The 27775-nt window shown below is 41.3% G+C and overlaps 4 protein-coding genes, 1 long non-coding RNA gene and 1 pseudogene across 6 annotated transcripts; 3 read left to right on the forward strand and 3 right to left on the reverse strand.

The window, feature by feature from the left end:
* Window positions 1-505: 505 nt before the first annotated feature.
* LOC135612942 (pentatricopeptide repeat-containing protein At3g62890-like) lies at window positions 506-2893 on the reverse strand. The gene has a single exon (XM_065109789.1). The coding sequence runs from the start codon at window positions 2875-2877 to the stop codon at window positions 724-726; it is 2154 nt and encodes a 717-aa protein (XP_064965861.1). The 5' UTR covers window positions 2878-2893; the 3' UTR covers window positions 506-723.
* An 849-nt stretch (window positions 2894-3742) lies between these two features.
* On the forward strand, window positions 3743-8719 carry LOC135612941 (probable WRKY transcription factor 2). The gene is made up of 6 exons (XM_065109788.1): window positions 3743-4447; window positions 4531-5020; window positions 5145-5330; window positions 6526-7364; window positions 7485-7643; window positions 7820-8719. The coding sequence occupies exons 2-6, from the start codon at window positions 4577-4579 to the stop codon at window positions 8391-8393; spliced, it is 2202 nt and encodes a 733-aa protein (XP_064965860.1). The 5' UTR covers window positions 3743-4447; window positions 4531-4576; the 3' UTR covers window positions 8394-8719.
* A 6205-nt stretch (window positions 8720-14924) lies between these two features.
* Window positions 14925-17709, forward strand: LOC135612943 (probable amino acid permease 7; annotated as a pseudogene).
* Window positions 15212-18380, reverse strand: LOC103985383 (uncharacterized). The gene is made up of 3 exons (XR_671719.3): window positions 18071-18380; window positions 15715-15972; window positions 15212-15380 (listed from the first exon to the last, which is right to left on the reverse strand). It is a non-coding gene; the product is annotated as an uncharacterized LOC103985383 (long non-coding RNA).
* LOC135612944 (uncharacterized) lies at window positions 18380-22628 on the forward strand. 2 transcript variants are annotated; one of them, XM_065109790.1, is made up of 6 exons: window positions 18435-18799; window positions 18882-19030; window positions 20261-20422; window positions 21401-21516; window positions 22154-22224; window positions 22385-22628. In XM_065109790.1, the coding sequence occupies exons 1-5, from the start codon at window positions 18616-18618 to the stop codon at window positions 22170-22172; spliced, it is 630 nt and encodes a 209-aa protein (XP_064965862.1). In that variant the 5' UTR covers window positions 18435-18615; the 3' UTR covers window positions 22173-22224; window positions 22385-22628. The 2 variants fall into 2 exon arrangements, with proteins under 2 accessions (XP_064965863.1, XP_064965862.1); XM_065109791.1 differs by lacking the exons at window positions 22154-22224; window positions 22385-22628 and having other exon boundaries at window positions 18380-18799; window positions 20261-20417.
* Window positions 22629-23273: 645 nt separating this feature from the next.
* On the reverse strand, window positions 23274-24358 carry LOC103985379 (dof zinc finger protein 4-like). The gene has a single exon (XM_009403052.3). The coding sequence runs from the start codon at window positions 24221-24223 to the stop codon at window positions 23387-23389; it is 837 nt and encodes a 278-aa protein (XP_009401327.1). The 5' UTR covers window positions 24224-24358; the 3' UTR covers window positions 23274-23386.
* Between the last annotated feature and the right edge of the window lie 3417 nt (window positions 24359-27775).

Consider the following 27775-nt stretch of genomic DNA (forward strand, 5'->3'; position numbering starts at 1 on the left):
GCAATAGGAACGATGAGGCTTCCCCTTCGCTTCTTCCTATGAGGCTACTGCAGGTAGAAGGCGAAGAAGGAGAGGAGGGAGGCCCCGATCACGGCGCCGACAGCGGGAGTGACGGCGAAGGAAGCACTGGCGGGGCCGGGGCCGGGGGCGGGTGCATCGGCCGCCAAAGCAGCGGTGGCCGAGGCGGCGGCGACGAGGACGGCGCAGGCGAACTTCCCCATCTCCATTGCTGACACCGGCTGAGCTGCGGGGGAGATGAGGAAGACGGTGTTGCGGGTGGGGCTTGTGTCTCTCCTTTGCAGGCCTGAGGAAGGAAGGAGTGGGTGGAGGGGGTTTTATAGCATGCTTCGAGGGTTCGTGGCCTTGGGAATGGGTGGTGGCCATGTTTTGGTCTTGCGAAAGAGAAGGCTTACGTGCTTGCAAGTGCATGGTCAGCGGGGGAGTTCGTTGACCAGTAACCTAATTTTAGAATATAAATCGTGAGGTGAGCCACTCAAAGTGGATATCAACAATAACAATTACCTCACAAGCTTTTTGATCTTAAAATCAAGAAATTGGCTGGAGTGACAAATAGAGTGATGCAAATCACAAAACCTTCATTGTTGAAGATGCGAAGAACATGAGAAGACATCATCATGCAGCAGAATACCCATAAATATCGACCAATTCTGAATGAAATAACAACTGAAGACTGATGAGAAGCTTTGTTGTTCTCATCAACAATCACCAATAATCATTGCAAGAGCAAGTGCCATCCTTGAAATGATGGAAACGAATCCGGTCTCTGATGATAACTTCTTGTGAAGAGAACTTGGATACATGCTTTACAAAGGAATGGCAGTCCCCACAGATCCTTAGGTTCTTCACGATTCTTATAGTGGAATGAGGTGCAGACCTTAACAAAGCGAATGCTAAAGCTAGCTTCTCACTGTGCCTCGACAACCAGGTCTCTTTATCTTCTTCGCTTAGATCAAGTAAGACATCTTGGGTCTCTGGTGAATACCCTTGATGTCTTAGATCACTCCCCATCTTGTCCAGCCAGGCATACATGGCACTGGCCTCAGGAAGAGAACAACTCCCTGCGACAAACTCATACACAATCCCATCCAGTTCCACAGAGCTAGAACCTGGATCCTTCCTGATGCCAGTCTGCTTCAGTGAACTCCTCACTTCGGAGGCATCAGCCCATCTACCTGCAGCAGCAAATATATTAGAAAGTAAAACATGGCAACCAGATTGCTCGGCCTTCAACCGAAGAACATCTTTCTTTACTCTATCCGCGACTGCTACATCTTTATGAATCCTACAAGCACCAAGCAGAGCTCCCAATACCATGATATCCGCTTTCATCGGCATACTTCTTGCTATTCCTTCTGCCTCTTCCAACAATCCTGCTCGGCCCAGGAGATCAACCATGCATCCGTAATGCTTCATTTGAGGCTGAATCCCATGAACCTTTGTCATGCTCTCAAAATATTGTTGCCCCTCATGGACCAGTCCTCCATGAACGCATGCCATCAGTACACCAACAAATGTTATATCGTCGGGTTTCAGACCAGATTTCTGCATCTGTTCAAATGCTTCAAGAGACTCACTAGCTGCCCCATTAATTGCTAATCCTGTTATCAAAGCATTCCAGCTAGAGACATTCTTACGGTCCAAAGATTGGAACAACTTTAGAGCTATGTCAATGCTTCCACACTTAGCGTACATATCGATCAGAGCGGCTCCTAGATTCTGGTCATCATCCAGTGTCATATGGTTCTTGTCTATGTATGCGTGTACCCACTTTCCTTGTTCCAGAGCTGCAAGATGTGCACAAGCTGAGAGCACACTGACCATTGTTACCTCATTGGGTTTTATCATGCGGACCTTCTGCATCTCTTTAAAGAGCTGCAATGCCGCTAGAAACTGGTTGCTCTGTGCATACCCTGAAATCATGCAACTCCAAGAAACTACATCCCTTTCGGGCATCTGATCGAACAACTTCCTTGCAGCATTCATCTCCCCATTCAGTGCATACCCAGAAACCATCGAATTCCATGACACAATGTTCCTCATGGGCATCTCATCGAAGAATTTCCTAGCCACCGGCAACAACCCGTGCCTTGCAAACCCCGACACCATCGAATTCCAAGTTACAGCATTCCTCTGCACCGGCATTCTGTCAAACAATGATCGTGCAACATCCAACTCGCCTTTCCCAGCATAACCATTGATGATTGCGCTCCACGACACCTCGTTTCTCACAGGCATCTCCTCGAAAAGCCGCCTCGCAACCTCCAATGCGCCAACTTTGACATATCCATCAACGACTGTGTTCCAAGAGACGACATCCAACAACTCGGAGCTCAAGTCGAAGAGCTTCCGAGCCGAAACCATGTCCCCGAAAGCCGAGTACATGGACAACAGCGTGTTCAGCACATATACGTAAGACTCGAACCCTCGTCTCAACACCTGGGGGTGGATTTGGATGCCACCGGTGGGGGAGCGAAGACTGCAGGCTGCCTTGACGAGGGAGGGGAAAGTGAAGTGATCCGGGGGGGACGCGGAGCGGAGGAGGGAGACAAAGGCGAAGAGTGACTCGCAGGGGTGGCGGCGGCTGCGGGAGAAGGCACGGATGATGAGGTTGTAGAGGAAGGTGGTGCAGGAGGGGGCGAGATGGAAGTACAGGCGGGAGAGGGCGCGGGAGAGGAGAGGGGACGAGGGGTGGTCGGGGAAGAGCGCGATGAGGTCAGAGAGGCGGCGTAGTGTGGCTGGGTGGCGGACGTCTCCGGCGATGACGAGGCGGGCGAGAAAGGGGCGGAGATGGCGGAAGGCGAGCGGGGAGCGTAGGAGGGTCTCGAGACGGCGGGAAACGGGCGGGCTTGCGCGCATCGTCTCCCGACGACTGTTGCGCGCGAACCCCTTCACAACGAATACATATATTATAATGCTTTATGATTCGGAAAATTGTGATAAAGGGACATACACAAGCATACTGTCTAAGATTCCTGGTGCCTGTGTGATCATGTCTCCACCACAGCAAGATTGAGACATCACAATTAGATCGATGACCAACTCAAATAAAAAGGGACAGCAATTTTAGATATTCCAATAAATAAAAAATTAAGTCACGTCTATTATGAGCCTTATGGATGCAAGTTACCGACGGGATTTGCTGTATGGGAACAGGGTCCAGCTTCTGCGTTGAATGGGCCCACCACTGCGAGGTGGGTAGGGAAGGCTGGACCCTGTCTGGGCCTGACAGTAGTTCCCTTCTTCGACGGACGGATCGAAATGCTCCACGTGTCATCACTCAGATGCACAGCTCCGTTGCCGACGCCCATTAGTTAACTAATAAGGAAGAAGTTTTTTCACATATATCCTTTTAAAGGTAAACAATAGCAATTTGGCCCTTCAAAATTTAATATTGCGTATATATTCCTTCAAATATTTAAATTATTTCAGATGGTAGTCAATCCAATGCACTCCGACCAATGGATATTAACTATTAATATTTATATTAATATTTAAATGATTTCAGATAGGTCCCAATTTCACATTGTAAGTAACTCATTTATGCACTATTAGGGATATGAGTTAAAATATATTTAAAGTGGCATACGTATCTGTAAAGTTACAACGATTATTTGCACATATATCCCTGTAAAATTTATATTCTCATATATGATACTGTAAGAGGTATATGAGATGATAAGACACAAAGCAATGGAGAAAAGAGGAGAGGAAAGAGAAGGGAAGGGAAGGGGAGGGGAAGATAAGAACAAGCTTGCCGTTCTGTGTCTCTTCCAAGCGGGATTCTTCCTTAGTCTCATCTGTCCCCGTCTCTCTCTGTAGTAGTAGTAGTAGGGAGAAGCAATTACTGCGGGAATTATTGGGGTTCCCACTAGAAGAGTAGAAGAAAGAGGAATACGAGTCAGATCTTTGTCTCCTTCTCTTCTTTTGCTACTGTGGCTTTATCAGACTGACAGAGCTCAGAGGAGAAACCCATTGTTGATTGGTTCCGAAGCTCCTGTTCCTGCCTGGCTCTGATGTGGTTGGGGTCATCCCATTTGCGCCTCCATTTCCAGCTTTCCCTTTTACCTTCACGTTTCCTGTCTGGGTTACTGTTTCTCTTATCAAAGTGTGATTGTTGCCTCCCTCTTTTCTGATATCTCTTGTGGTGATTTGGGTTTGGTCTTGCTCTAGTGGGAATCTGCTCCATTTCTATCAAAAGATTGGAGCTTTTTTGCTGCTTTCAGCTTCATCTTGTATGGCTTTGGTCCTTTAGGGTTCCGTTGTGTCTAATTGATCTTTGCTTTGAAACATCTTCTGTGAATTTTTCGCAGATTAGTTGTATTTTTTGGAAAAAAATTGAACTTTTATTTGATCTCCGTCGTTTTTGCTTTCTGGGATTCCTGAGGAATCTTCAAAATCGGATTTTTATCTAAGGTGGAATCAAAAGGTGCGCATTGATCTATGCCTGGGCATTGAAATTATCTGCTGTCATTGGGTTTTAACTTCGATTGGACCTTGTTGTCTTTGCAGATCTGACAGGACTTGCATCTGAATCAGTAGAATAATTGGATCAATCATGGCTGGGATGAACGACAAGGACGCCATGATCGAGGACTGGACCCTTTCAAATCCCAGTCCAAGGACCTTAATGTCAACCTTCTTAAGCGAGGAGTTTGGTTCAAGATCCTCGTCAGGCTTCTTGGCAGGGAAGGAAAATGAGGGGCCTGCACTGGAGACGGAAAAGATGGATAAGGTTACAAAAGAGGAAGAGGGTGAGGCATCAAATGATTTCCTATCAGAATCAAATTGGTCTGGAGCTCACAAATTGAACTCGCATGGAGGTCTCGCTGAGAGGATATCTGCTAGTGGTTTTAACGTGCCCAAGCTCAATACTGCTCGGATTGGGCAAGAAAAGATGGCTTCATCTTCCTCAGATGTCCGATCTCCATATCTGACCATTCCACCTGGTCTGAGCCCTACATCATTGTTAGAGTCTCCGGTTTTTCTTTCTAATTCTATGGTATGAATTCTACTTGATGTAACAGTAGGCATTAATAAGCAAGGGATGAATTCTAAATCAGACCATGCTGGATATCCGCATATCGTAATGCCTGACTTTTCTTTTTCCTAATAATTTTCTTTAGGCTCAACCATCTCCCACCACTGGCAAGCTTCATTTTGCACAGAACAATATTGCAGGCCCAGCTTCGATGTCGGTCTCATCATCTCGTATTAAAAGTAATGACCTACTCGAAGATGCTCCTGAAGCATTCGCTTTCAAGCCCCTCCTGGAATTACACTCCTCATTTTATTCAAGTTCTGAGAGGATGGTAGGTCCGCTTTAGCTGCATTTTTTTTTCAGCAATCTCATGAAACTGCATTTGAAATTGAAAACATAGCAATGCAAGATCACAATTACTGACCGTTTACAAAAAAAAGGACTGAACATAACTAATGTAATACATGTAGTCATTATGTAGCCTACCTGTCCATGTTGGCTCAAGGACCTTGAATACCAATGATCAAGATTGATTCCAGTATTGAAAGCTTCACTTGTCTTGTCTTTTTGTGTGGATAAGGGTAAGGATTCGCAATCGACAATAAACGGTAGCCTTTTGTTTGCTTTTTAATGGCTAATTTCATTTTGTTAAACTTTGACATCGGAGATCATATATTTGAGAGTCTAGTGTAGTGGTCCACAAGTTTATGACTTCCAGAAGTTATTGGAGATACATGACATACTACAATGACCATACCTATGCTGGTAGGCAACTAGGGAATTGCATGAAAAGATTATGAAGAGCGACATTTTTGGAGAAATTAGGACAACATATCTGGAATGGGGTACTTCAAATCTTTGTTAAATTTCTAAAAAGGCAAGTAAGAGAAGTATTTCTACAGAAGGCCATCTTCAGACACCGTGATTACATGCTTAAATTTAATTATGCCAAGAAATGTCCATTCATGTGGTTGTCTAAACTGTTACATCTTAAAGGCTTTGCATTGTAATCTCTGGTTAAACATAAATTTTTAACTTCAGCTGGACACAAATGCCTATTGACATCCTCTTCAAAAAGATTGTTTTAGGATGTAAATTCATTGCTCCTTGCATGGCAAAAACTGCACACATATCTACTCAGATTCTGATGGTATGCTTCAAGTACAGAAAGTGTCATTCATAGTGTTGCTATTTGTTGTCTTTGGAATTTCATGCATTTTTTTCCCTTCTGTTCTGTTCTATAATGTCAATCATAGTCTTGCTTGAGACTTGTATGGCAGGTTACTATATGAAATGTCGATCTTGATACATATGAACATATTACCTAATAAAATTATTCAAGTTGATTCAGTGTTAGTGCTTGCAATTGTTTGAAAAATGTTCTACTTTGGAGATGACCCACTTTTTATTCACAGGACTATCATATCTGTACAAACCTTTGCATGATATTAATGCTAACTAAGAGTATACAGAGATTTTTTTCCCCACTTATCCATAGATCTTGACTGGTAATTATGTCAACATAGGTTGCTCCAGGCTTAAGTCAACCACAAACATTATCAAGTATAACTGTACCTGTTCAATTGGGGAAACCTAAAGAAACTGGAACTTTGGAAGCTGGCCCTATGCATTCCCAAAATCAACACGAATTCAACCTTCAGGCTGACAGTAAAGATGCTACTGATTCTATTATGTTCAAACATAGTATGCCTGATTCCTTCATGGGAAGCGACCATGCTCTGCCCCTTGATGATGAACAGGATGGAGACAGAGACCTTAAAGGAGAGCCTTCATCTGTGGCTGTTGGTGCTCCAGCAAAGGATGGTTACAATTGGAGGAAATACGGACAAAAACAAGTAAAGGGTAGTGAATACCCAAGAAGTTATTACAAATGCACTCACCCAAACTGCCAGGTAAAGAAAAAGGTGGAACGCTCTCTTGAAGGTCACATCACAGAGATTATCTATAAGGGTACCCACAATCATCCCATGCCTCCTCCAAATCGCCGATCTGGTGTATTGTTGTCCCACCCATTTAATGACCCAGAGATTGATGGTTCTGCTCAAACTGGATCACAAATGAATTCTGATAGCAAGACCATGTGGACAACTAGAAATATGGGGAACGAGGAGCAAGATTGGCAGGGTGATGGCCTGGAGACTACAACATCTGCCCATGTAGCTGCTGAATGTTGTGACCCTTCTGCTACTACAAAACAGACTCCAGATATAGCTCGTTTATCTTCTGATGCTATAGATGTTTCATCCACAATGTCCAATGAAGAAGATGAGGATGATAGGGCCACTCATGGCAGTGTATCACTTGGCTGTGATGGTGAGGGAGATGAGACCGAATCCAAAAGAATGTAAGTTTAGTTTATTTTCTAATTTACTTCTTGCTGCTAACTTGATTGGGTCAATTTTTCATGTGAGCTACAATTTGCAACATCCCTTTGTTAGGATACATCAATTTGGTTCTATTTCAGGAAGCTAGACACCACTGCTATTGAGATGAGTGCAGCTTCTAGAGCAGTTCGTGAACCAAGGGTTGTGGTTCAGACAACCAGTGAGGTTGACATTCTTGATGATGGGTATCGTTGGCGCAAATATGGACAGAAAGTGGTTAAAGGAAATCCAAATCCGAGGTGTGATTTTGCATTATATGTGCATGTTTTTATTGAATGGTTACACAAATTTGATAGTGGAAACTGCAAGAACTTTAAACTTTATCTTCACAAGATCTTATTTGCTATGCAGACCTATTCAATGAAAATTAACAAATTTCCTCTGAATGAAGTTTTTTTTTTTCTTGTTTTTGCAGAAGCTATTATAAGTGCACACATCCAGGATGTAATGTTCGGAAACATGTGGAAAGGGCAGCACATGATCTGAAGTCAGTGATCACAACATATGAGGGTAAACACAACCATGATGTCCCTGCTGCAAGAAATAGCAATCACCCAGGCTCCATTCCCTCTGGTACCATATCCAATACAGCGGCACCTCATGAACCTCATGGTCTACTCCCAAGAGTGGAATCTGCCCAAGGCGGTTTAGTAAGGCTTGAAGGCCATGCACCTTTTAGTACATTTGGCCTCCCTGGAATACAGCAGCTAAGACCAGCAACCAGCTTCTCTTTTGCGATGAGCCAACCAGGTTTTACGAACCTTGCTATGGCTTTGCCGGGTCCTCTAGCGCCAATGAACGTGTCAGTTCTTCCTTCGGTTCACTCATATCTGGGCCACCATGTGCCTGTTGAAGGATTGATGATTCCTAAAGGAGAGCCCAAGGAGGAACCGATGCCAGAGTCGGAGTCAAGGCTACCCATGCCGAATGCAGGTCCAATGTACCATCAGATGATGATGAACGGCGTACCGCTAAGACCTCAGCTGTAAATATTACTACAGACTAAAAAAAAAAGATGTTCTGCATACCTGAGAAGAAAATTTTGCTTTTAATCTTTTTTCTTTGCAGTTGAGATTCCGAACAGCTTCTGCTTTCATCCTCAGCAGAAATATCAAAATGTCTTATGTGACAAGTTTGTGTATTGTGCCAAAGAATGTGACTGATGAATTGGATTTGTCAAAGTGGTTTGGTGTGTGTAGTTCTTATACAATTCATTTAATTACATAATTGTAAGGCATATGTTGTATCTAAATAGAGTCCATATCAATTTTAAACTACTTCATGCTGTCTATTTCAATTTATCTGCTTAGTGCCAGTGCAAACTGAAATGCACTCTCAGAGATTTGCAGTAGTGAAGAGGAATATATATATATATATATATATATATATATATATATAATCTCTCTGAAATAATTGCTTCTTATACTGGTCCTTTTAAAATCTTAATGGAGCATATATGTCCTTATAAAATCCAAAAATATCATTTTGATTAATCTTCATCAGTTAACTATCTTTTGATCGTAATTGAAATTCTAACTGATATTAATGCCCCCCCCTCTCCAAAAACTTAATGTGATAAAAAAAAAAAAGGAAAATATTTCTTCCAGAACTCAAAAAATGCATTTAAATCCCATTTTTCGTTGTGATGTAAGTTTTCACCATCTTGAGCATGACTCACATTCTTCTCCACAAACAACAAACTTATATGATCATTACTCCAAGCTCGCAACATGGACAAATTAGCCTGTCTGACACACATTGTCATCACTTATTTCACTGTTACTTACAGTATTTTGCTGCTGCTTCTTCTCTTATCTTAACTAATGTTCTCCTCAACACTCCATTAGAAGCTTGATCTCATCTTCCTCCACTACATGAGAAACTAAGTGTGGGAACTAAAGGATTACTGTTAGAATGGCTTTTTATATTCCTTAATTCATGAATCAATATATACTAGGTTGAGGAGGATTTGATTGTCCTTCGATCATGCTCATGAATCAAGATGATTGCCCTTGAATCATGGGATATTGATATGATGGAGATACAAAAGGTACGTGAATTGATATCACAATCTATCAAATTTTGATGATTGATTTACAATCGATGCTTAATCATGCCCTAATAATCATAAGTGGCTTTGTGAGAGTCTGCTAATTGGTCAAAAGAATAGACGTGAGATACATATAATTGAAATAGAGCAAAAGGTGACACTGAGTTCGTGAAGCAAATTAGTGATTCAATTAAGTTCTACAGCAATGATGATAATAATGTGATACTCAACTTCCGTGAAGAATGTATAATTATTTTTTGTTTTTTGGAGCTCCAACTAATAGGGTTTGTATTGAGGAATATAATATATATTGATGCGGATGTTTTAACATTAGTGTTTCTTGCTCAATCAACATCAGTACAAGCATAAAGATAAGAGAATGATTATTTTCAAAGAAGACAATCATGATTAAGGGTTTCTTTATGGTATCATAGGATATGTTTTAGTAGTCCAATGAGTTATGGAGGGTTGATGCATGAATTATAAGAGTTTATTAACTAAGATGTTTGAACCAATGAGTCATAAATACTATCCAAGTATTTATTGATACAATGTAGAATCCAATAAAGGATTGCCATCATCTATCTTAAGTGACTCACCGTAAGAAAATGTGTGATAACTTAGTTATCATTTTAATGTTCATCTTCCATGGAAAATCTTAATGTTCATCTGTCATTTTAATGTTCATTTTAAGGAGGTGGTTGATCCTAATAGAGTTGTTGTCTATGATAATAATGTCATCCATATAAACTAGTAAATATATGATACATTCCTTTATTATCGTATGAACAAGGAGTTATCAAATTTAGAATTAACAAAATTGATTGACATTAGGTATGAGCCAAGTTTATTATATCATGCTCTTGGAGCTTGGTTTGCTATATATATCTTTTCAAAGTTTATATATATGTTTAGAATATTGAGAATAAACAAAAATAGGAGGTTGTTACCTAAAGATATCATCATTAGTCAAAGTCCAATCAAAATCGCATGTAAAAAAGTATTATTAACATCTAGTTATCATAATTGTTGGCTTTGAGTGATACCCAAGCTCACGATAAGTCAAATTATTACAAGTATTAAGATATAATTGGAGGTTTTTGTAAAGTTAATGCTCAATATTTGGTAAAACTCTTTAGTTACTAAATATATTTTATATTTAGCAATAGATTCATTTGGGTTCCACTAAATTCGAAAAATCCACTTATACTAAATGATATTTTTTATAGGATTTAATGATATAAAGGGTCTATATAATATTGTAGAGTAAAACATATATTCCTCACACATGATTTTATGTCAATAAGATTTTTTTAGCTTGCGTGATGCTTGTGGGTTGTACAGGAAAGAATAGCTTATGATAATATGGAGATCAAGAATTTGGTATAGTTTGAAGATATTATTTTTGAAATGAGTTGTTATACCCACATGCTTAAATCCTTAAAAAAAAACGAGTTAGGAAAGAACTTAATAAAAATATTTTTTATTTATAATTTTATTTATAATTTTATAAATAAAATAATTTTTTTTAATTTTTTTTAATTTAAAGTACATATAAAATATCAAGTTTAAAAGTGATCGTATATAAATTAAGTATCATGGAACCAATACGAGTGATAGGTATATCATTACCATCAACAATGATGATGTCTTCGTTACCATAATAAATAGATAAATTCTACAAACTGAAAGTGATATGATATGAAGCTCAGAGTCAATAATTCAATTGCCTTGAGTACTGGAACTAATTGTTTGAGGCCAATTTCGTATTGTAGCATACTTCAATCTAGATTGACATACTTTTATTATATGTTTCACTTTGTTATAAAGTTGACAAATGGTTCTTCATTTATTGTTGATTTCATTAGGATGCTAGAACTTTTGGTATTTGTAAATTTGTTAGGGTTGAAGTTGGAGTTACCATCATGATTAAAAACTTGATAATAGTATGATGGATGGTGGCTCTGTTGATTACTCATGTGTTTTAGAGTTCTTGTTTGATCTTTTGTTAAATTTCTTATTGTTTAGATTGCCTTTTCCTTTGAAATTTTGGTTGAAGTGAGTCGCGATTGTTGGTCCTGTAGATTGAGAAGATGAGAGCTAATCTGGGAAGGCGAAAGAGTTTGATCTCATCTGATGGAGGAGATGAGAGCTAAGAATGGTGGAGATCAAATTTGGAAAGGACCTTTTCGTTCCCAAGTATAATCTCGATCGTGAGTATTGATAGCATGGTCAAGAGAATGTTGGAGACTAGTAAACTATCGTCGAGAGACCGACCATAGATCCAAAGTACCAGTGAGTTCAGTGGGTCATGAGGACGTCGATCAAGTTATTGGGAAGTAAGCGCCAGCTTAGGAGCGAGGAAATGCTCGCCAAACATGGTTGAATAGAGGAGGGTCACTAGCGGTTTGCTTTGCTATCCATCGAGTAGAGCTAAGCAAAGGTGGAGGATCAGTATAATTGCATAGCATATCAAATTTGCAAGGTAAATCATATCACAAAGGCGAGATCACGTAGAGGAATTACGTGTCTTCGTCTCCGGTGCAAGCGCAAGCAACGAAGCAGATCGACAATGGATCATTCATCGAAAGCGTCGACTATGTTATGAGCAGGATGCACCGGTTGGGAGGAGGCACCGGCGAGGAGACTGTGTAGTTACAACAACACTGTCATTGCTGCAACGACAGTAGCAACAGGTGAAGATGAGCAAAAGATAGCACAAGCAAAGTGTCGTTGGGTAAAGAGGGAGGAACTGTTGATGCTGTGACAGAGCAACAAGGAAGAGGGAGTTGCTATCTCTGGGGTATCAAAAAAGTGGAAGAATAATTGCTGGAGGAATCATTGTCGCCCAGCAATGTGGTGATCAAACTCGATGGCGGCTCTCACCATCACCAAAACGAGTTCGGATTAGCGAAAGAATCTGCACGGCCAAGTTGTGCAAAAGCTCATGGGATAATTATGTGCAGAAAGCAAATCTATGAGTCAGTCAGTCAATCCTGGGTGCTGCAGGTCTCTTCAGAAAACAAAGAAAAGGAGATCCTGGGAACTGAGAGAGCTGCGCGGCCTCAAGATTCAGCAACTGCACTTGCCATGGCCTCATAGCCACATGCAGTCCCCAGTGACAGCCAGTGAGCCACTCCCTGGATAAGAAAGAGAACATGGACCCTTCGACTGGATTCTTCTTGGCCAAGACAGAGCCATGCGCTAAATGCCACAACCTACACATCAGACCAAAAGGCAGCAGCCAAGCCCCACACTGTCAACGTTCATCTTTCTGTCGCTGTTGAGAAGAACTCGAGAAGAAGCTGTGTGCAGGGAAGGAGATGGTAGGGTTTGACTGCTGTCCAGCTTTTGCTATTCTTACTTACTGCATGCTGTCTTGTTGTGGGATTTGGAGAGTAGAAAGGATAGTGTGATTAGTTGAACCACTAGTGAGTGCTACCTTCATGTTTTAGATACAGAAGCTATCCATTTTACTAAGCTTCATAGTCTTTTGATACATCAAAAGCAAAGTTTGATCTTCACAGCCTTTAGAGGAAGAAAGATGATCATAGGTTGGGACCAACATCCTTTAATGTGTGTGGTTGAGTTCAAAAGAAGAGCAAAGAAGTCATAGGAGAAAGAAAGTTGAGAAGAACACAAGTCATGACACTGATGAATGGGAAAACTTCTGCCTGTTAATTCTCTCTTCTGAAACTTTTTAGAGATAAACCGAATCTTCAAGAGGAAAGTTTGAAGGAAAAGGAAAAAAGTAAAAGATGAGTGGAATCTGCTAAAGATTGATGCTTGTAGAAAGAAGGAATGAATGAGCAGCAACTGTTGGGTGAGACCAAAAGCACAAAAATCTTATTGCATCGATCAATCATTGAAGGTTGCATATTATAACTCTCTCTCTCTCTCTCTCTCTCTCTCTCTTGAGACGGATTATTGGATTAAGAAAAATATTTTTTTACCTGATACTTAAAATATCATTAAATCGGTCTATAGAGTAAATCGGTTTGGTTATAGTATTTTCAATGATACAAAAAAAATACTAGTAAAAAAATACTATAACAATTTTTTTTTTGTATAATTTGTATAAAAACACTATGGTTATAATGTTTTTATGTTATAATATTTTAATTATATTTAAAATATTATAATGCAGTACAAAAGACATTATAACTCATCCTATGGAATCAGTTTATAGAGAAAAAAATAGAAAAATGGGATATTTTAGGTATTTTATAGGTAAAAAAAGAGATGCTATTAGAAAATTTTGAATATGAAATTACTTTATGGAAATAACATAAAAATATAATTTTTTTAAAAAAAAATCATCTAAACTAATTATTGTTGGAAACATTTGTTGATTTGATATGCATTTGTACGTCATGTAACGGTGATAACTTGTCGGATCAACGGCCAAAGACCGCTACATGTGCCTTCAAACACTCTATTTAGTCAAATCTTAAATTAGATTCTTGGCACGGGTGGGTGTTAATGAGGTAATAACGACGATAAAACTCGAGTGACGTCAGCTACCCCAGATAACGCCTTGCGCCTCTGTTGACCTGACAGCACCTGATCAACACGGACCAGAACGCCAACCGAGGCACATTAACATCCTGCTCAGGCTTGGCGTGGGTGGGTATTGATGAGGGTAATAATGGCGATAAGACTCGAGTGACGTCAGTTGCCCCAGATAACGCCTCGTGCCTCTGTTAACCTGACAGCACCTGATCAACACGGACCAGAACGCCGACTGAGGCACATTAACATCCTGCTTAGGCTCGATCCCTCACGCCACGCCAACGTTGATGTCAGGCGCTACCAAAAGTACGATCCTACTCCTTACGGGTAGGCACATCAGGCAACGGTAACCCTCACTATAAAAACCCTCGCGCTCCGAGGAAATGGGAGGAGGGAGGACAACACAAAAACCCCCTGCGACTATTCACTAACTTGATCGTCGAATGGGTCGGGCCAAGCTCTCCCGACCCGACCTATGTGCAGGTGCGAAGACGGAGGCCTCACACTAAATGCCTAAGCGAGGAGCCCCTCCCGAAGGAAACGGTAACCTGTCCCGTTCGGACCACCGCAATCGACCACTTCAACAGTCTCAAGGATTATCCCAAGAAAATCCCTCATCATCCGGACCCGAACCAAGTCGAGTCGGTCCCGAGATCACGGCTTAAAGTTGTTTACGCCAACAGGTATACTGTATGTTGTTAGGGCAACACATTAGATTTGTACCTATCCAATTGTCGATATCCAAAACATCTTTACAGGACCATAAATATTAAAATTCATGCCAGCATATATGTGCATAAGACATGCCAATTAATGCGTAGAAACTTCCAAAGATCATATCTGGTCCACATCATAAATAATATGTCATATATATATATATATATATATATATATATATATATATATATATATATAACAATGGTTGGTATTTCAACATCAATGAACGATATAATTAAGTCATTAAAGCTTGCACATGACACTCTTTGTAACCATCTTTGGCAAGCCAATCTCCCTCGGCCTCGCGTCTGCGCCGCCAGAGCTGTCACAGCCTCAACTGCGCTTAGCAATGGCAGTCGAAGAGTCCCTCGAAATAGCAGCTGCTGCTTCCTGCGACGACGACGGCCACCAGAGAAGAACCGGTAACCTGAACCTTCCATTTCCTTTTTACCTGCTTCCGTAATCGAAATCCTTGTTTTCTGATCTCGATCCGACTATGGCGAGACGACTGGATCAGGGACGATATGGACCTGCGTCGCGCACATCATAACGGCCGTCATCGGCTCCGGCGTGCTCTCCCTCGCATGGAGCACTGCCCAGCTGGGTTGGATCGCCGGCCCTGTGTCCATGCTCTGCTTCGCCATCGTCACCTTCGTCTCCGCCTTCCTCCTCTCGGACTGCTACAGGTCGCCCCACCCTGTCACAGGAACCAGAAACTACTCTTACATGGATGCTGTCAGAGTCACTCTAGGTAGTCTCCCATAGCCAAACTCCTTCCGTGGAACCCAGTGTTCGACGATTTGCTCGTGGTGCAGGTGAGAAGCAGACATGGATTTGTGGGTTCCTGCAGTACTTTAGCATGTATGGAACTGGGATAGCGTACACTATCACTACTTCGATCAGCATGAGGTGCATCCACAGACACTGCTACAGTATGATGAACTTGCAGTGTTGCGGTAGTCTCAATCTGTTATGCTTTGATGTGTGTGTGTGTGTGTGTGTGCAGGGCGATTCAGAGGTCAGACTGTTACCATAGAGAGGGACGCAGAGCTCCGTGCTCGTATGGAGATAGCTTCTACATGCTGATGTTTGGGGTTGTTCAGATAGTGTTCTCCCAGATTCCAGATTTCCATGACATGGCATGGCTCTCTGTTCTTGCAGCTATCATGTCCTTCGCCTACTCCTCCATTGGATTTGCTCTTGGCGTTGCAAAAGTGATTGGTATCGTGTGCTTCCATCTCACCAGCTGATCATTTCATGAGTGATCTGTTTTGCTCTGAGAACAAATTCTAGATCATAGAATCAAACATTTGCATTGTGATTAGACATAGCCAAACTAAAATCAGATATTTATTTACTTTTTTGTGTGCAAAAAACAGATGGACAAGACGGATTTTGACTCAATGACGATATTTCTAGGATGATGTTTCAAAATGTAATCTAGAAGATACATCACTAACAAATTAATATAATGTAAAAATTTGAGGATGAGGCTACAAACCCAAACTTCAGGTAAGTCAATCAGATACACCATCATTATACTAATATTTTTCAGGCGGAAAAAAAGTCACTAAAACCAAACAAAGACTATCTAATTTGTTATCAAACACTAGGGAAAGGAACCAAGATTCATTTCTATTCATAACATGAATGAACTCTGATGTCATGCATTGAGAAAAAAGAGCTCCATTGTTCATGTCATTTATCTGAGTAATTACAGGCCACTATGCATTTCACCAGTCCTAATTAGCAGAAAAAACAAAACATAGTTTTTATCACATCTCACAAGCAAAAGATTCAGTGCATAGTGATTCATCCACATGCTTGCTAATCCTTGTCTACTGATAACTGTGATTTCTGTATGATGTGGTCTACAGGAAATGGAACAATAAAGGGGGGGGAGTTGGAGGCATCCACATGAGATCCAGGGCACAGAAAGTCTGGCGAGTTTCTGAAGCACTGGGAGACATAGCATTTGCCTACCCATACTCCTTGATTCTCTTAGAAATAGAGGTGACAACACATCTCTAACTTGATCATGTGTTTCTTGTTTGCTGAGTCATTGTGCCATTGTATCAAACACTTTTGAACTTGAGAGAACTGAAGCCAATTCATCATGTTCAAAGGACACACTGAGGTCGCCACCACCAGAGAACCAGACGATGAAGAAAGCTTCAATGATCTCCATCTTCATCACCACCTTCTTCTACCTCTGCTGCGGGTGCTTCGGCTACGCTGCCTTCGGAGATGGCACGCCAGGAAACCTCTTGACAGGGTTCGGCTTCTACGAACCATACTGGCTTATCGATTTCGCCAACGCTTGTATTGTCCTCCATCTAGTGGGAGGCTATCAGGTGAATCCTTCTACTTGCCTCTCTATGCTTGCAATAATGATAACATCTGACAGTGAAGTTTCTGGATTTGATTTGTTAGGTCTACAGCCAGCCAGTGTTCTCCTTTGCAGACAGATGGGTTGCAGGGAAGTTTCCTAACAGCAGATTTGTCAACGAGTTCTACATGATCCAGTTGCCATTCTTACCACCATACAGATTGAATCTATTCAGGCTGTGCTTTAGAACAGCTTATGTCGCAACTACCACAGGGCTTGCCATGGTCTTTCCCTACTTCAACCAGGTCCTGGGAGTGTTGGGATCCCTCAACTTCTGGCCCCTGGCCATCTACTTCCCCGTGGAGATGTACTTTGCACAGAAGAAGATAGGACGTTGGACAAAGAAATGGATGGTTCTAAGGGTCTTCAGTGCTGGATGCTTGCTCGTGAGCTTGCTTGCTTTGATTGGATCAATTGAAGGGCTTGTGAGTGAGAAGCTGGGATGAGTTCATTGTCCCTCCAAGTGAAAGATAGGATTGATGATATAAATGATGCCTTGCAAGTGAAATCTATATTTTTCTCATCAACTGACTCTCTTTTTCTTTCTTTGCACTTCTCCTACCTAAGAAGAGATGGATAACTTTCAAACTAGGTTTTCTCAGATTAAGTTCATGGAATGTCACAAAACTTTTTTTTAGTCTGATGCAAACATGAACAGTGAGGTGTACTTCAAAATGGAATTTTTTCTCAGATGACTTGAGATTCATTGCTGCAATAAGTGAAATAGGATGGTTCTTATGGGGTAGAGGGAGGGAGAGAAGAGATGATTGCAATAGGATGGTCTTATTTCATTAGAACACAACGATGTTGGTAAAATCCTTGTACTTTACACACTCCTAATAGTAACTAAAACTAAAAAAAATGCCATTTTGGAATCTAAGATCAACTTCTTTAATCTAATTGTTCTCAAGCAATTCACTTCCAAGTAGCAAAGATTACTGCAATGCCATCTAATGTGTAGCTATAGTGTTCAAAGAAGACAAATTTTGAATGCATACCTGTGGTAGACGATTGGTCTTACTAAGAACTTGTTTTCTTCAACAACCGTTTCATGTTCTAACCAATCTCCCTGCACGCACATCCTAATAGATATGGAGACGCATACCTCGGTTTTCTTCCTCTCATCCTACTAGGGTTAGGACTCGGAAAACAGGGAGAGGCGGCAGCGTGGGGTTAGGAGACGGCACCTGCGACAGGGCTGGGGTTGGGGATCTTGGAGAGAGTCTGCGGCTCGTAATGGAAGGAGTTGCTGCGGATCCCGGTGGGTAAAGCCATCAGTGGAGGCGACAGCTAGGGTTTGAAGGAGGCCGGGCGTTGGTCCATCGTGCGCTGGGACGGGGAGGATAGTGTTAACGGAGTAGAGGGGGGCAAAATTGGCATTTGACGCAAGAAATTACATAGAGAGCAATATTTTCAATCTCTACCCACTGAATTACCTCTTTGATAATTGGAAGACGAGTGGGCCCCAACTAAGCTACGAAACGCTACTAAACCCACTGTGTATGAACTCGCCCTATCCCCGCTTCGGTTTTCCAAACCCGAAATGACGACGGCGAGACAATCTGAAGCCATTCTCCGTTGCTTTGCCGCTCGCCTCGCCGCCCGATCCATAGCGACCTCCGCCGCCCGCCTCCAGAGCGTCGGGTGGTTCGACAAGATCAAGGGCGTCTTCACCGGGAAACCCTCCTCCGACTCCTCCGCCTCCAAGCCTTCCTTCTCCCTCACCGGTTAGGAACAAAGGCTACGTTTTTGTTCCTGATCCCTCTTCTTTCCCGTGTTAGATTGTGTTGGTTGATTTTATTTCTGTAGATTTCGCTGATCAAATGGACAAGGCGAGGAGACTGGGCTCGTTCAAGAAGTTTGAGGTGGGCCGCTGCAGCGCGACCACCGTTTCTGACGCTTTTAAGAAGCACTCCGCCATCCTGGAGTACCTTGGGGCCATCGACCCCTCCGGAGAGGTTTGATTTGGTCGCTCATGGTGGAGTCTTTCGTTTTCCTTTTTTTTGCGCACCAGTTTCCGAATGAAGAATAATTTTGTGGATATTCTTTTCCTTGTTCTATGATGCTTTTGAGTCAGGGAAGTTGAGGACTTGTGGATTTTGAAGTAAGAAAAGCTCTGCAGGTTCCAGTACGCTAGATAGTGGTCATACTTGAATGCATTAGCTCAAAGTTTAATGTTTAGTGTTTCGTGGTGAGTGAGGTTGAACAATTTTATGCACAACAGTGTAGATTTTTTACTTAGTGTAATATGTTTGTCAAATTGATTATCTTCCAATCTGATAGAGACATTTCAGAGATGAATAGTTTCAGTACTATACCAAAGTGTGGTGCATAAAGGTTTTTGGATTTTGTGTTCTTAGGAAATAATTATTACAACTTTTTTTAATGTTTGGAATGTCATATTTTTATCTACCCCTGAGAACACTGGTGTGCTGAAATTTTGTGCTGGCCAAATTAGTGTCATTATAATTCTTTGGTGAATTACTTCCGTTCAATTTCTGGAGTAGGCTGCTTTATAACATACATGAGGTTGGCATGGTTAGGATTCTACAAAGAGCAACCTAACCTGGCATTTTAAGCAATTTCAGGATGCACTGACATCTACCCCATTGTGACAGGACTATGAGTTCAAAGCTTGACCAAAACATTTAAAAAATTTGATTACAGGCTAAGGTAGTGAGTTTGAAACCTGTAACAAAATGGTTTCCTAAAAAAAGGGTAACCTTGTGGAGTGAATCACATTATTACAAGGTTTTTGTGGCACAGTTGGCCGTTTCCAAATGTATGGCTGCAACATATTACAAATGCATCTACCTTGATGATTCATCACTAACATGGCATGCTTTGTAGGTGATAGTTACAGAATAAACTAGCTAGCACCTTAATTTACGATAAAATATGGGTGATCATCTGAGTCTCAGTTCATGTGTATCCTTATCCTTTGCTTCTTGCTTTTCCACGTTGAGAATTTTGTTTTGATATTTTCATGCACATTCGTTATACCTAATATGTGCTTATAAATTCTTGTTGCCGTCCAATTACTTCAAAGTCAATAATATGATGACAAGCAGTGCCCTCTTTTGTGGAAATTTGAGTTCAATTTATGAATTTGGCATATGCAGCTTGATCTGATGCCTAAAATTTTTGCATGGCCTTACTTTTCATATGATGTTTGTTTTCTCCTGTAGAATCTCCAAAACAGCCACAAACAGGATGCGGCAAAGCACTGTAACTGTACAATAGCTGATGTTGAACATATATTAGCAAAGTACCAATGGGCCAAAGAAGCACAAAAGAAGTTGGATAAGTTAAAAGAAGAAGGGAAACCCATGCCAAAGACCTTTGGTGAGGTACATACCTTTGTACTGATTTTTTGGAATTTTATAAGAAGAGTAATGTTAACTGACAGCTATCAGAATGATTTTGCATACAAAGAAGCAAAGACTTACTTTGAATTTATATGTTGTCCACTATGAGCTTAAGGTGCATCATGATATGATAATCAAAGATAGTTGCTGTCATTTTTTGCAAAGTGAAGTTCATGCCCCTAATGTCTTTCTTTTTAAAGCAATAGCCAATATTTTGGTGAGATTTTGTGTTATTTTGTGAATTTTATTTCGTCATGAGACATATGTGAGTCACAATTGTGCGGGAAATAACTTAGATGCATGATCATATGCTTCTGATGTTCTGTGCCTTGTGTTGAGTTGACCTTGTAGGTTAGCACTCTTTAGACCAACTCAGGGTCCCCCATGTTTGCACAGTGCAAGCACCTGCTACTTTTATCAAGAAAAGGAAAAGACAAAAGATACTGTAAACTTCATCGCCTGCATTAAGTATTGTCACAGATAGCATTGGCCTTGTGATTTCAATTTGGCGTCACTTGTGATTCCATCTTGATATCAAGTCTTGTTTCCACTTTTACTACATGAATTTAACTCACATTGCCATAACAGCATATGCAAAATCTGTTTACCCTCCATGCTCAATCGTTGGTTCAGAATGAAAACCTCAATCTCCAGTTATCTAGATATGTCCAAACAAGATAAAGGCTAATAGCATTTCTCTATTTTTATGTTAATTGCTATTATTATACTTATTTTATGTGTGACTACTTTGGAGGTTTTTTGGTTTTATGACTTCGGTGAAAATATGAGCTAAATGTGCTAAGCTATAGTCGTTGAAGATCTGATAGGAAATATGTTTTATTGAAATTTTTAGATCAGCATACATGGAATGATCATTCTAGGGACTTTCCTTAGTATATATTTTTATTGTTTCAAATGAAGTGGCATGATCTGTAAAATCTTAATCCATTGTTTTTATAGGTTCAAAAGCTAATGGGATCAACACCGTTGGATCTCGGGAGGTCTAATTTGGCGAAGAGTGGGCAAATAAGTAGGAATGCTCTCTGCCCATGCGGATCTGGGAAAAGATACAAAAGGTCTGACTTTAGTATCTTCATTACTTTGTCCCAATGCCTTAATCGCTTGACTGTGTCCTGCACTATTTTTCAATTTATTTGCTAAAACTGTAGATTTAGGATCCAGATTAAGGTTAGTCAATATGATCATTTTGAATAACTACGAAATAGTTCCGAACAACCCTACAGTGGTAATTTGCAGGAAATATGCTGACGTTCCAGGCTTACTGCATGGAATTTAGCAGATAAAATATCATTTCATAAAAGAGAAAATCATTCTTATATATTTCCACCTCTTCTTTACTGCCTTACTCTTTTACGAGCATGATCTACATATGATAAGTTGTTATATCACAAACAACATGACCACAGTTTCCTTTTCATGCAATTATTTTATCTACATTAAGATTTCCACAAAAATTCAAGTAGATGATCATAATCAATCCTGTCAACTGGAGGGAATCTCCCATGTTTCTTGAGTTAGTAGGAGTTAACTGCTCACTTCTTACTGAAGAATCAGCACTGATTGGCATGAGCACCTCACATACACAACATGAACAACTATGAGAGGAAAGAGCAAGACTCTGAAATAGGTTAAATCGTTTTCATGATAGTGATATCTCTCTAAACTATCTCTTTCTTGTACATGAACATGAAGGTGCTGCGCAACAACCTAACGTGGAAGCTTGGATATGGAGTTCCTTCCAATTTTATGTAGAACATAAACAGGTAAGTGGCAGCAGAAGCAATTTACCCTTTCTAAATCATAAAAACCTCAGTCTTGTGTTCTTTCTTTTCCATTTGGAATTCCAAGTTGTATAACTTGAAGTGATTGAAATCAGAAAGTTCTCATCTTCAAATCAAGTGAACGAAATTATCCTTTGTGCAGATTTTCAAAGCTGAACTCGTGTGAGTATGAGATCAAGGACTAAATCCTCAAGCAGCTTCAACTTCGAACTATTTCATCGGCCTATAAGCTCATGTAAGAAGTTTGTTCCTCTCGTTCATGTAGCAAGTAAGGATATTAAACTTTATGTGGACATAGCGATCCATCCTTATGATAGCGACAAACAAGCAATTAGGTTCCGAAATTGACAGAATGTTATGGCATTATCAAAGCTCTCTTTCTTTAACCTCAGGGTTCAAGATCTTGCTATGGAGTGTAACTGCATGCATTTAAATTACATAAACTGTTATACTGGAAGTAAATAAAAAAAAAAAAAACATTCCCATTAAAATTAATTTTAATTCTGGCTTTTATATGTTATGCTTGTCATGATAATCTATTTTGTCTCGATATCATTATAGGTCGTAGATATTGACAGAACCTATAAAAGATCCGAATCTATTCTTTGGTTGCCAAATGGATGATGGTTGACAATAATAGAGACTGGGGAAGTCATGCTTGGTGGATCCCATGACATGCAAGCAGAGTTGGATCACGCTTTCCCATCACCTCAGTCACGATCATGCCATCACATAAACGAGCAAAACCATGGAGGCCACGTCGCGTCACGACGTGGTGTGGCTCACCGTCCGTGTCCGTGGTCTCCGCCACGTCAATTCCATCGCACTTGGTGGCCGACGTGGCGAACCGCGGTCCTTCCGAAACCCAAACCCATGGCTTACCCGTGATTAGGTTTAAGTGGTGGATTAAGAGACGGAATTAGATATCCGCTGACGTCACCTGCCACCTGTCTTCCTCAACTCCCAACCACCCTTCTACCGTAGTTAAGCAAAAGCATGCAAATTATTATTTGCCTCATCAAAAAAATTAATTTCCAAAGGAAAAATAGTAATAATTTCCATTTCCTTGTATAAGAGGGCCCAAATAAAACTTCCATTATATTTATATATTATTAAGAGGAACGTTAATGAGTGGATTAATCGACTACGGGAGGTAGAGGGAGGGGTCGGCGTCCAACCAGTGGCTCTGATTCCAGTACGCCACAGGATCGACGGCGCTGGTGAGATCGAAGAGTGCAGAGTCCGCCGGTTCTGGCCAATCCAGCGCCGGGAGATCGCCGCCGCCCGGCCCGGGATCCAAGGGTACCGTCTGATCTATGAGCCCTGGCCTGATCACCTCCGCCGCCGCCGCCGCCGCTGCTGCCTCCTCTTGTGGGTGCGACTGGTCCGGGAAGTTGAACGCTAGGATCGAGGCCGCATCCGTGAAGCTTACGGCCGCTGGATCTTGGAAGACGTCTGGCGCCGGGCACGGTGGGGGATCCACTGGTAGTGGTTCGAAGGGAGGGTTATTGTTGGAGATGGGCATGTGGGAGGTGAGTAGGGTCGAGGTAGTGGCGGTGGTGACGGCCCTGAGGCTGGGGCTGTCGCTGCTGCATCGGGAGGCGGAGGAGGGGCGGCGGCGGCGGCGGTGGTGGTGGTCTTCATCGGTCGCATCGGAGGACGGCCTGGACGAGGGTTTAGAGGAGGAGGAGGAGGAGGAAGGGGGGCGCTTGGACTTGCGGCAGCCGCCGCCGATGGGGACGTTGCGGAGAACGCCGCCCATGGTCCAGTAACGGCGGCACGACTTGCAGAAGTGGCGGGGCTGCGAGTGGTTGTAGTTGTTGTAGTAGCAGAACTTGGTGTTAGCGGAGTTGCAACGCGGGCACTTCACCGCCTGCTGCTGCTGCTGCTGCCGCGCCACCTCCGCCGGGTAGCCCACGACGCGGCGGTGCTCAACCCCGCCACCGAAGATGCCGCCGGTCACCGGCTGGAAGTCCTGCATTTCCCGGAGATATTCTAGAAGATTCCCGAATCTTCTTCCGTGGGCAGGCGGGTGATGCCACCCGTGGATCTCCGCCGGGAGAGGAAAGAGAGGAAGGAGCTCTTCACTCCTCCCTGTGATCTCATCTTATACCATCACAGGCTCTCTCTCTCTCTCTCTCTCCTTTTTTTATCCGAATTTACCATCATACCCCCACGGCGATACCGAAATAAATTAATATTTTTCCTATATAAAAACATATTATATTGATTTTAAGACTCAGAAAAGCCCACTGACACCAAATGAGTCCGACCCAAAGACCGCATGCATACTTATATCTGCACAGTATACAGTACACACACTACACACTACCGAACAAATAGTACAAGAGTTCGTCTCATTATTCCTTTCACGGGTTACTGCTACTGCTTGCTTTGCCACCACTAGACGACGTCGGGGGGGGGGGGGGGTGGGAAGAAGAGGAAGAGACGTACGGCGGTGGCAGGGCGCATGCGGTCCGTCCGATCGCCGTCGTCGTTCTTCATTTTGTCGGCCATGTCTCTCTCTCTCTCTCTCTCTCTCTCTCTCTGCTGTGCCCCTTCCGCTGCTTCTTCTCTGAGTGCCTCGCTTGCCTCGGCTTTGTGGTGGCCCCCTTGGAGAATGATTGCGCGTCAGTGGGTAGATGGCTCCTTCTCGTACGGCCACCCACAGCAAGACAGGGCTGAAGGCAGAGGAGGACAGTGAATGTCCCACCACATCCACCACCACCGGAGTGGGCCGCTCACCTTCCTCCGTGCATGAATCATACCAAGCTTACTAAATTGATGTCTGGGATGACTGAATCAGGTCCCATTGAATTCAAGCAATAATTTTTATAATAAATTTAAATATTTCTTTCAATTATCTATTTTGGATTGATGTCATGTTATTGATGGGGACTCAGAATTGTTAGTGATAATGCTAAATTAGAAGTAATATTATTTTTTTTTTTTTTAGTTTTAAGCTTTTGTATTGTTGATTACCCAACTAAAAATATTTATCAATCTCAATGTCTAAAGACTATCTTTGGTGGTGTTAGAAAATGATTGAAAGAAGTGATAGACTCATCACCTTTAATTTCTATTCATCACTATTTTCCTAATTTCTGTTCATTAATCTCTTCCACAACCTCACTTATCATAAATCCATAAGCCTTACATAGTAATATTAAGATTTCTAATTCTTCTAAGACCCTTAAAATCAAATAGTTTCAAATATGAGATTTTATAGAATGCATCCATAAAATTTGACTATATTAGAAATCTGAACTCCAATAAATTGGTTGGCCAAAATACAAAAGTCAACAACACATGAAATAATTATGGAAGGAAAAAATAGAAAAAAAAATTTGATCCAAGCCAGAATTAATTGATAACTAGGTTCGGGATCACAACACTATTATCTTTGTCACAAACATCAATTGTTTGTCATTGTCACATTCATTTCTTTAGTGGAGACTAATTACATATTACTATCTATACTTAGATCCTTATAGTTCTGAAAATAAAAAAATAATCTCATTTGTCTTAATGTTATTGGCTGCAATGATGAAAAACATAACACATAATACCATATGTTGAATCGACGTGATAGTGATAGACAAAAAGATAATTTTAACGTTCTTTTCGTTTTCAACGATTTTACCGGTAAAATGATAGTTTCAACATTCCACGTACTAATCGACAACACAACTGATGATGTAAGGATAAATGAGATTATTTATTTTTATTTTTAAAATTATAAAGATTCTAATATAAACTTTTTAAGTATATAAATTATGATTTTATTAGGATCAAAATATAAATAATAATATGTAAACCCCGAGAAATCTGATGAGACAAGCCATTGTCAATTGATACATCAGATCAAGTACATAGATAGAGAGAGAGAGAGAGGGAGAGAGAGGGGGGGACAACGGGTTGCACTGTTGAAGAGGTATGGGGAGTTGTCATGCCGCATGGGGCAGCACATGGGACGGTGGAGAACTCGAGAGGTGGAAGGAAGGCTGTCGAAGAGAGAGCCGTCTTTGAAAAGGGTAGGCAGTGGCGATGAACACAATCGGCAGTGTGTGCCTTCTGCATGTCCATTTCACAGAGGTCCTCCATTTCCACCACCACCACCACCTGTCATGGTGGTGATCCCAGAGTAGCTCATGCCATTGTCCTCCCTCCGGTTGTTGCTGAGCTGCAGACTTTGGTGGATGTCTCCTTCACCCTTACATCCTCACCTCTCCCACTCCATGTTTCATGCTGTAGTATGTTGAGCATGAGAAATCATAGGAGGACATCAAGGAGGCTTAGCTTCTTATATTAGACAGCCAAAAACCAATTTGATCGAGTAGGTTGTCTCTTTAGCAGAAGGGTGAAATGATTCCTTTGGGGGATCATTCCTAGATCTACTCATAATTTTCTCATGTTTCATATCTCATTTTGCAAGATATTGTGTGAGCAGAATGGAGATATTGTGTGTATGAGATGAGAAAGATGAATTAAAAATAGTCTTGTATTTCTGAAGATTAAAATATTGAGTTTGATTTACAACCTAATAAGCTTAGCTTTTTAACATATAACATCTTTTAACATATTTAAAAATATAGTATTGTACTAAACTTTAGCAATAGTTTTCTACCTGATAAATCGTGTCGGTACATTCATCGTTCAAAACGAATAATTCCTTATGAGTCTATCGCATCAATGATGATAAAATATGGACATTTAGTTTTATATTGATTGAGGAGTATGAGAACCAATGATTCATAAGTTCGTCAGATCACATTTACCCTCAAAAATATATTTTGAAATTTACTGGATTCGAAAGGGTAAAATCATGTGGGTACACCATCACCAAAAATGGATAATTTCTCGTGAGCTCATCGCATCAATGGCTACAAAATATGACTTATTAATTACTCATGTTCATTATTATTTAATTGATAACACAACCAACAACAGCTCCTCCATCAACAGTTCATGTGCCATGCAACACACTTCCAGATCTGCTTGTGAATCATGTACTCATGTTTCAGATCTGATATTTGTGAATCATGTGCAGCCACACCACTCAGCTCTGATGAGAGTGACACAAGAAAGTGATACACAACAATCCCTTTCTTCTGCAAGCAGAACACATGTACAAATGGCTGCAACTGCCCTCCGGGTCATATCCCATGCCTTCATTTCAGAGGTACAGTGGGAGCACTGACTCAAGTTGGGATTGCAGTCACCATTAGGATGACACTAAGTCCAGTGATAGGGTCCAGAATCATCCAGGATGTCAGCCAAATGCATCATCCAAAACAATGCTTTTGCATGTGATTGTTCCTTGTGGATCAATTCACAGCCATGGGGTTCTCATGTCTCCCTGTCAGTCCATGAATCATGACAGCAATGAGTTGTTCCTTTCACCTTCTATTGGGGATAAAACCTGATGTTGATATAGCAGCAGTGGAGGGACCATGGAAACAACTCAATGAGTTACTAAATTAAGCTTTTGATCAGTAAAATTTAGGCTCAATGTTTCTGTCTCTCTTGTTGT

Source organism: Musa acuminata, chromosome BXJ2-5 (assembly GCF_036884655.1).
Source record: "Musa acuminata AAA Group cultivar baxijiao chromosome BXJ2-5, Cavendish_Baxijiao_AAA, whole genome shotgun sequence".
NCBI classification, from domain to species: domain Eukaryota; kingdom Viridiplantae; phylum Streptophyta; class Magnoliopsida; order Zingiberales; family Musaceae; genus Musa; species Musa acuminata.

Excerpts from the sequence above, each read along its gene's own strand:
- LOC135612942 (XM_065109789.1), bottom strand. The coding sequence starts at position 2,877 with ATGCGCGCAAGCCCGCCCGTTTCCCGCCGTCTCGAGACCCTCCTACGC.
- LOC135612941 (XM_065109788.1), top strand. The coding sequence starts at position 4,577 with ATGGCTGGGATGAACGACAAGGACGCCATGATCGAGGACTGGACCCTT. Across the intron at positions 5,331-6,525 it reads ATTCAAGTTCTGAGAGGATG|GTTGCTCCAGGCTTAAGTCA; the intron begins GTAGGTCCGCTT and ends ATGTCAACATAG. Across the intron at positions 7,365-7,484 it reads GAGACCGAATCCAAAAGAAT|GAAGCTAGACACCACTGCTA; the intron begins GTAAGTTTAGTT and ends GTTCTATTTCAG.
- LOC135612944 (XM_065109790.1), top strand. The coding sequence starts at position 18,616 with ATGACGACGGCGAGACAATCTGAAGCCATTCTCCGTTGCTTTGCCGCT. Across the intron at positions 18,800-18,881 it reads GCCTTCCTTCTCCCTCACCG|ATTTCGCTGATCAAATGGAC; the intron begins GTTAGGAACAAA and ends TTATTTCTGTAG. Across the intron at positions 19,031-20,260 it reads CCATCGACCCCTCCGGAGAG|AATCTCCAAAACAGCCACAA; the intron begins GTTTGATTTGGT and ends TTTCTCCTGTAG.
- LOC103985379 (XM_009403052.3), bottom strand. The coding sequence starts at position 24,223 with ATGCAGGACTTCCAGCCGGTGACCGGCGGCATCTTCGGTGGCGGGGTT.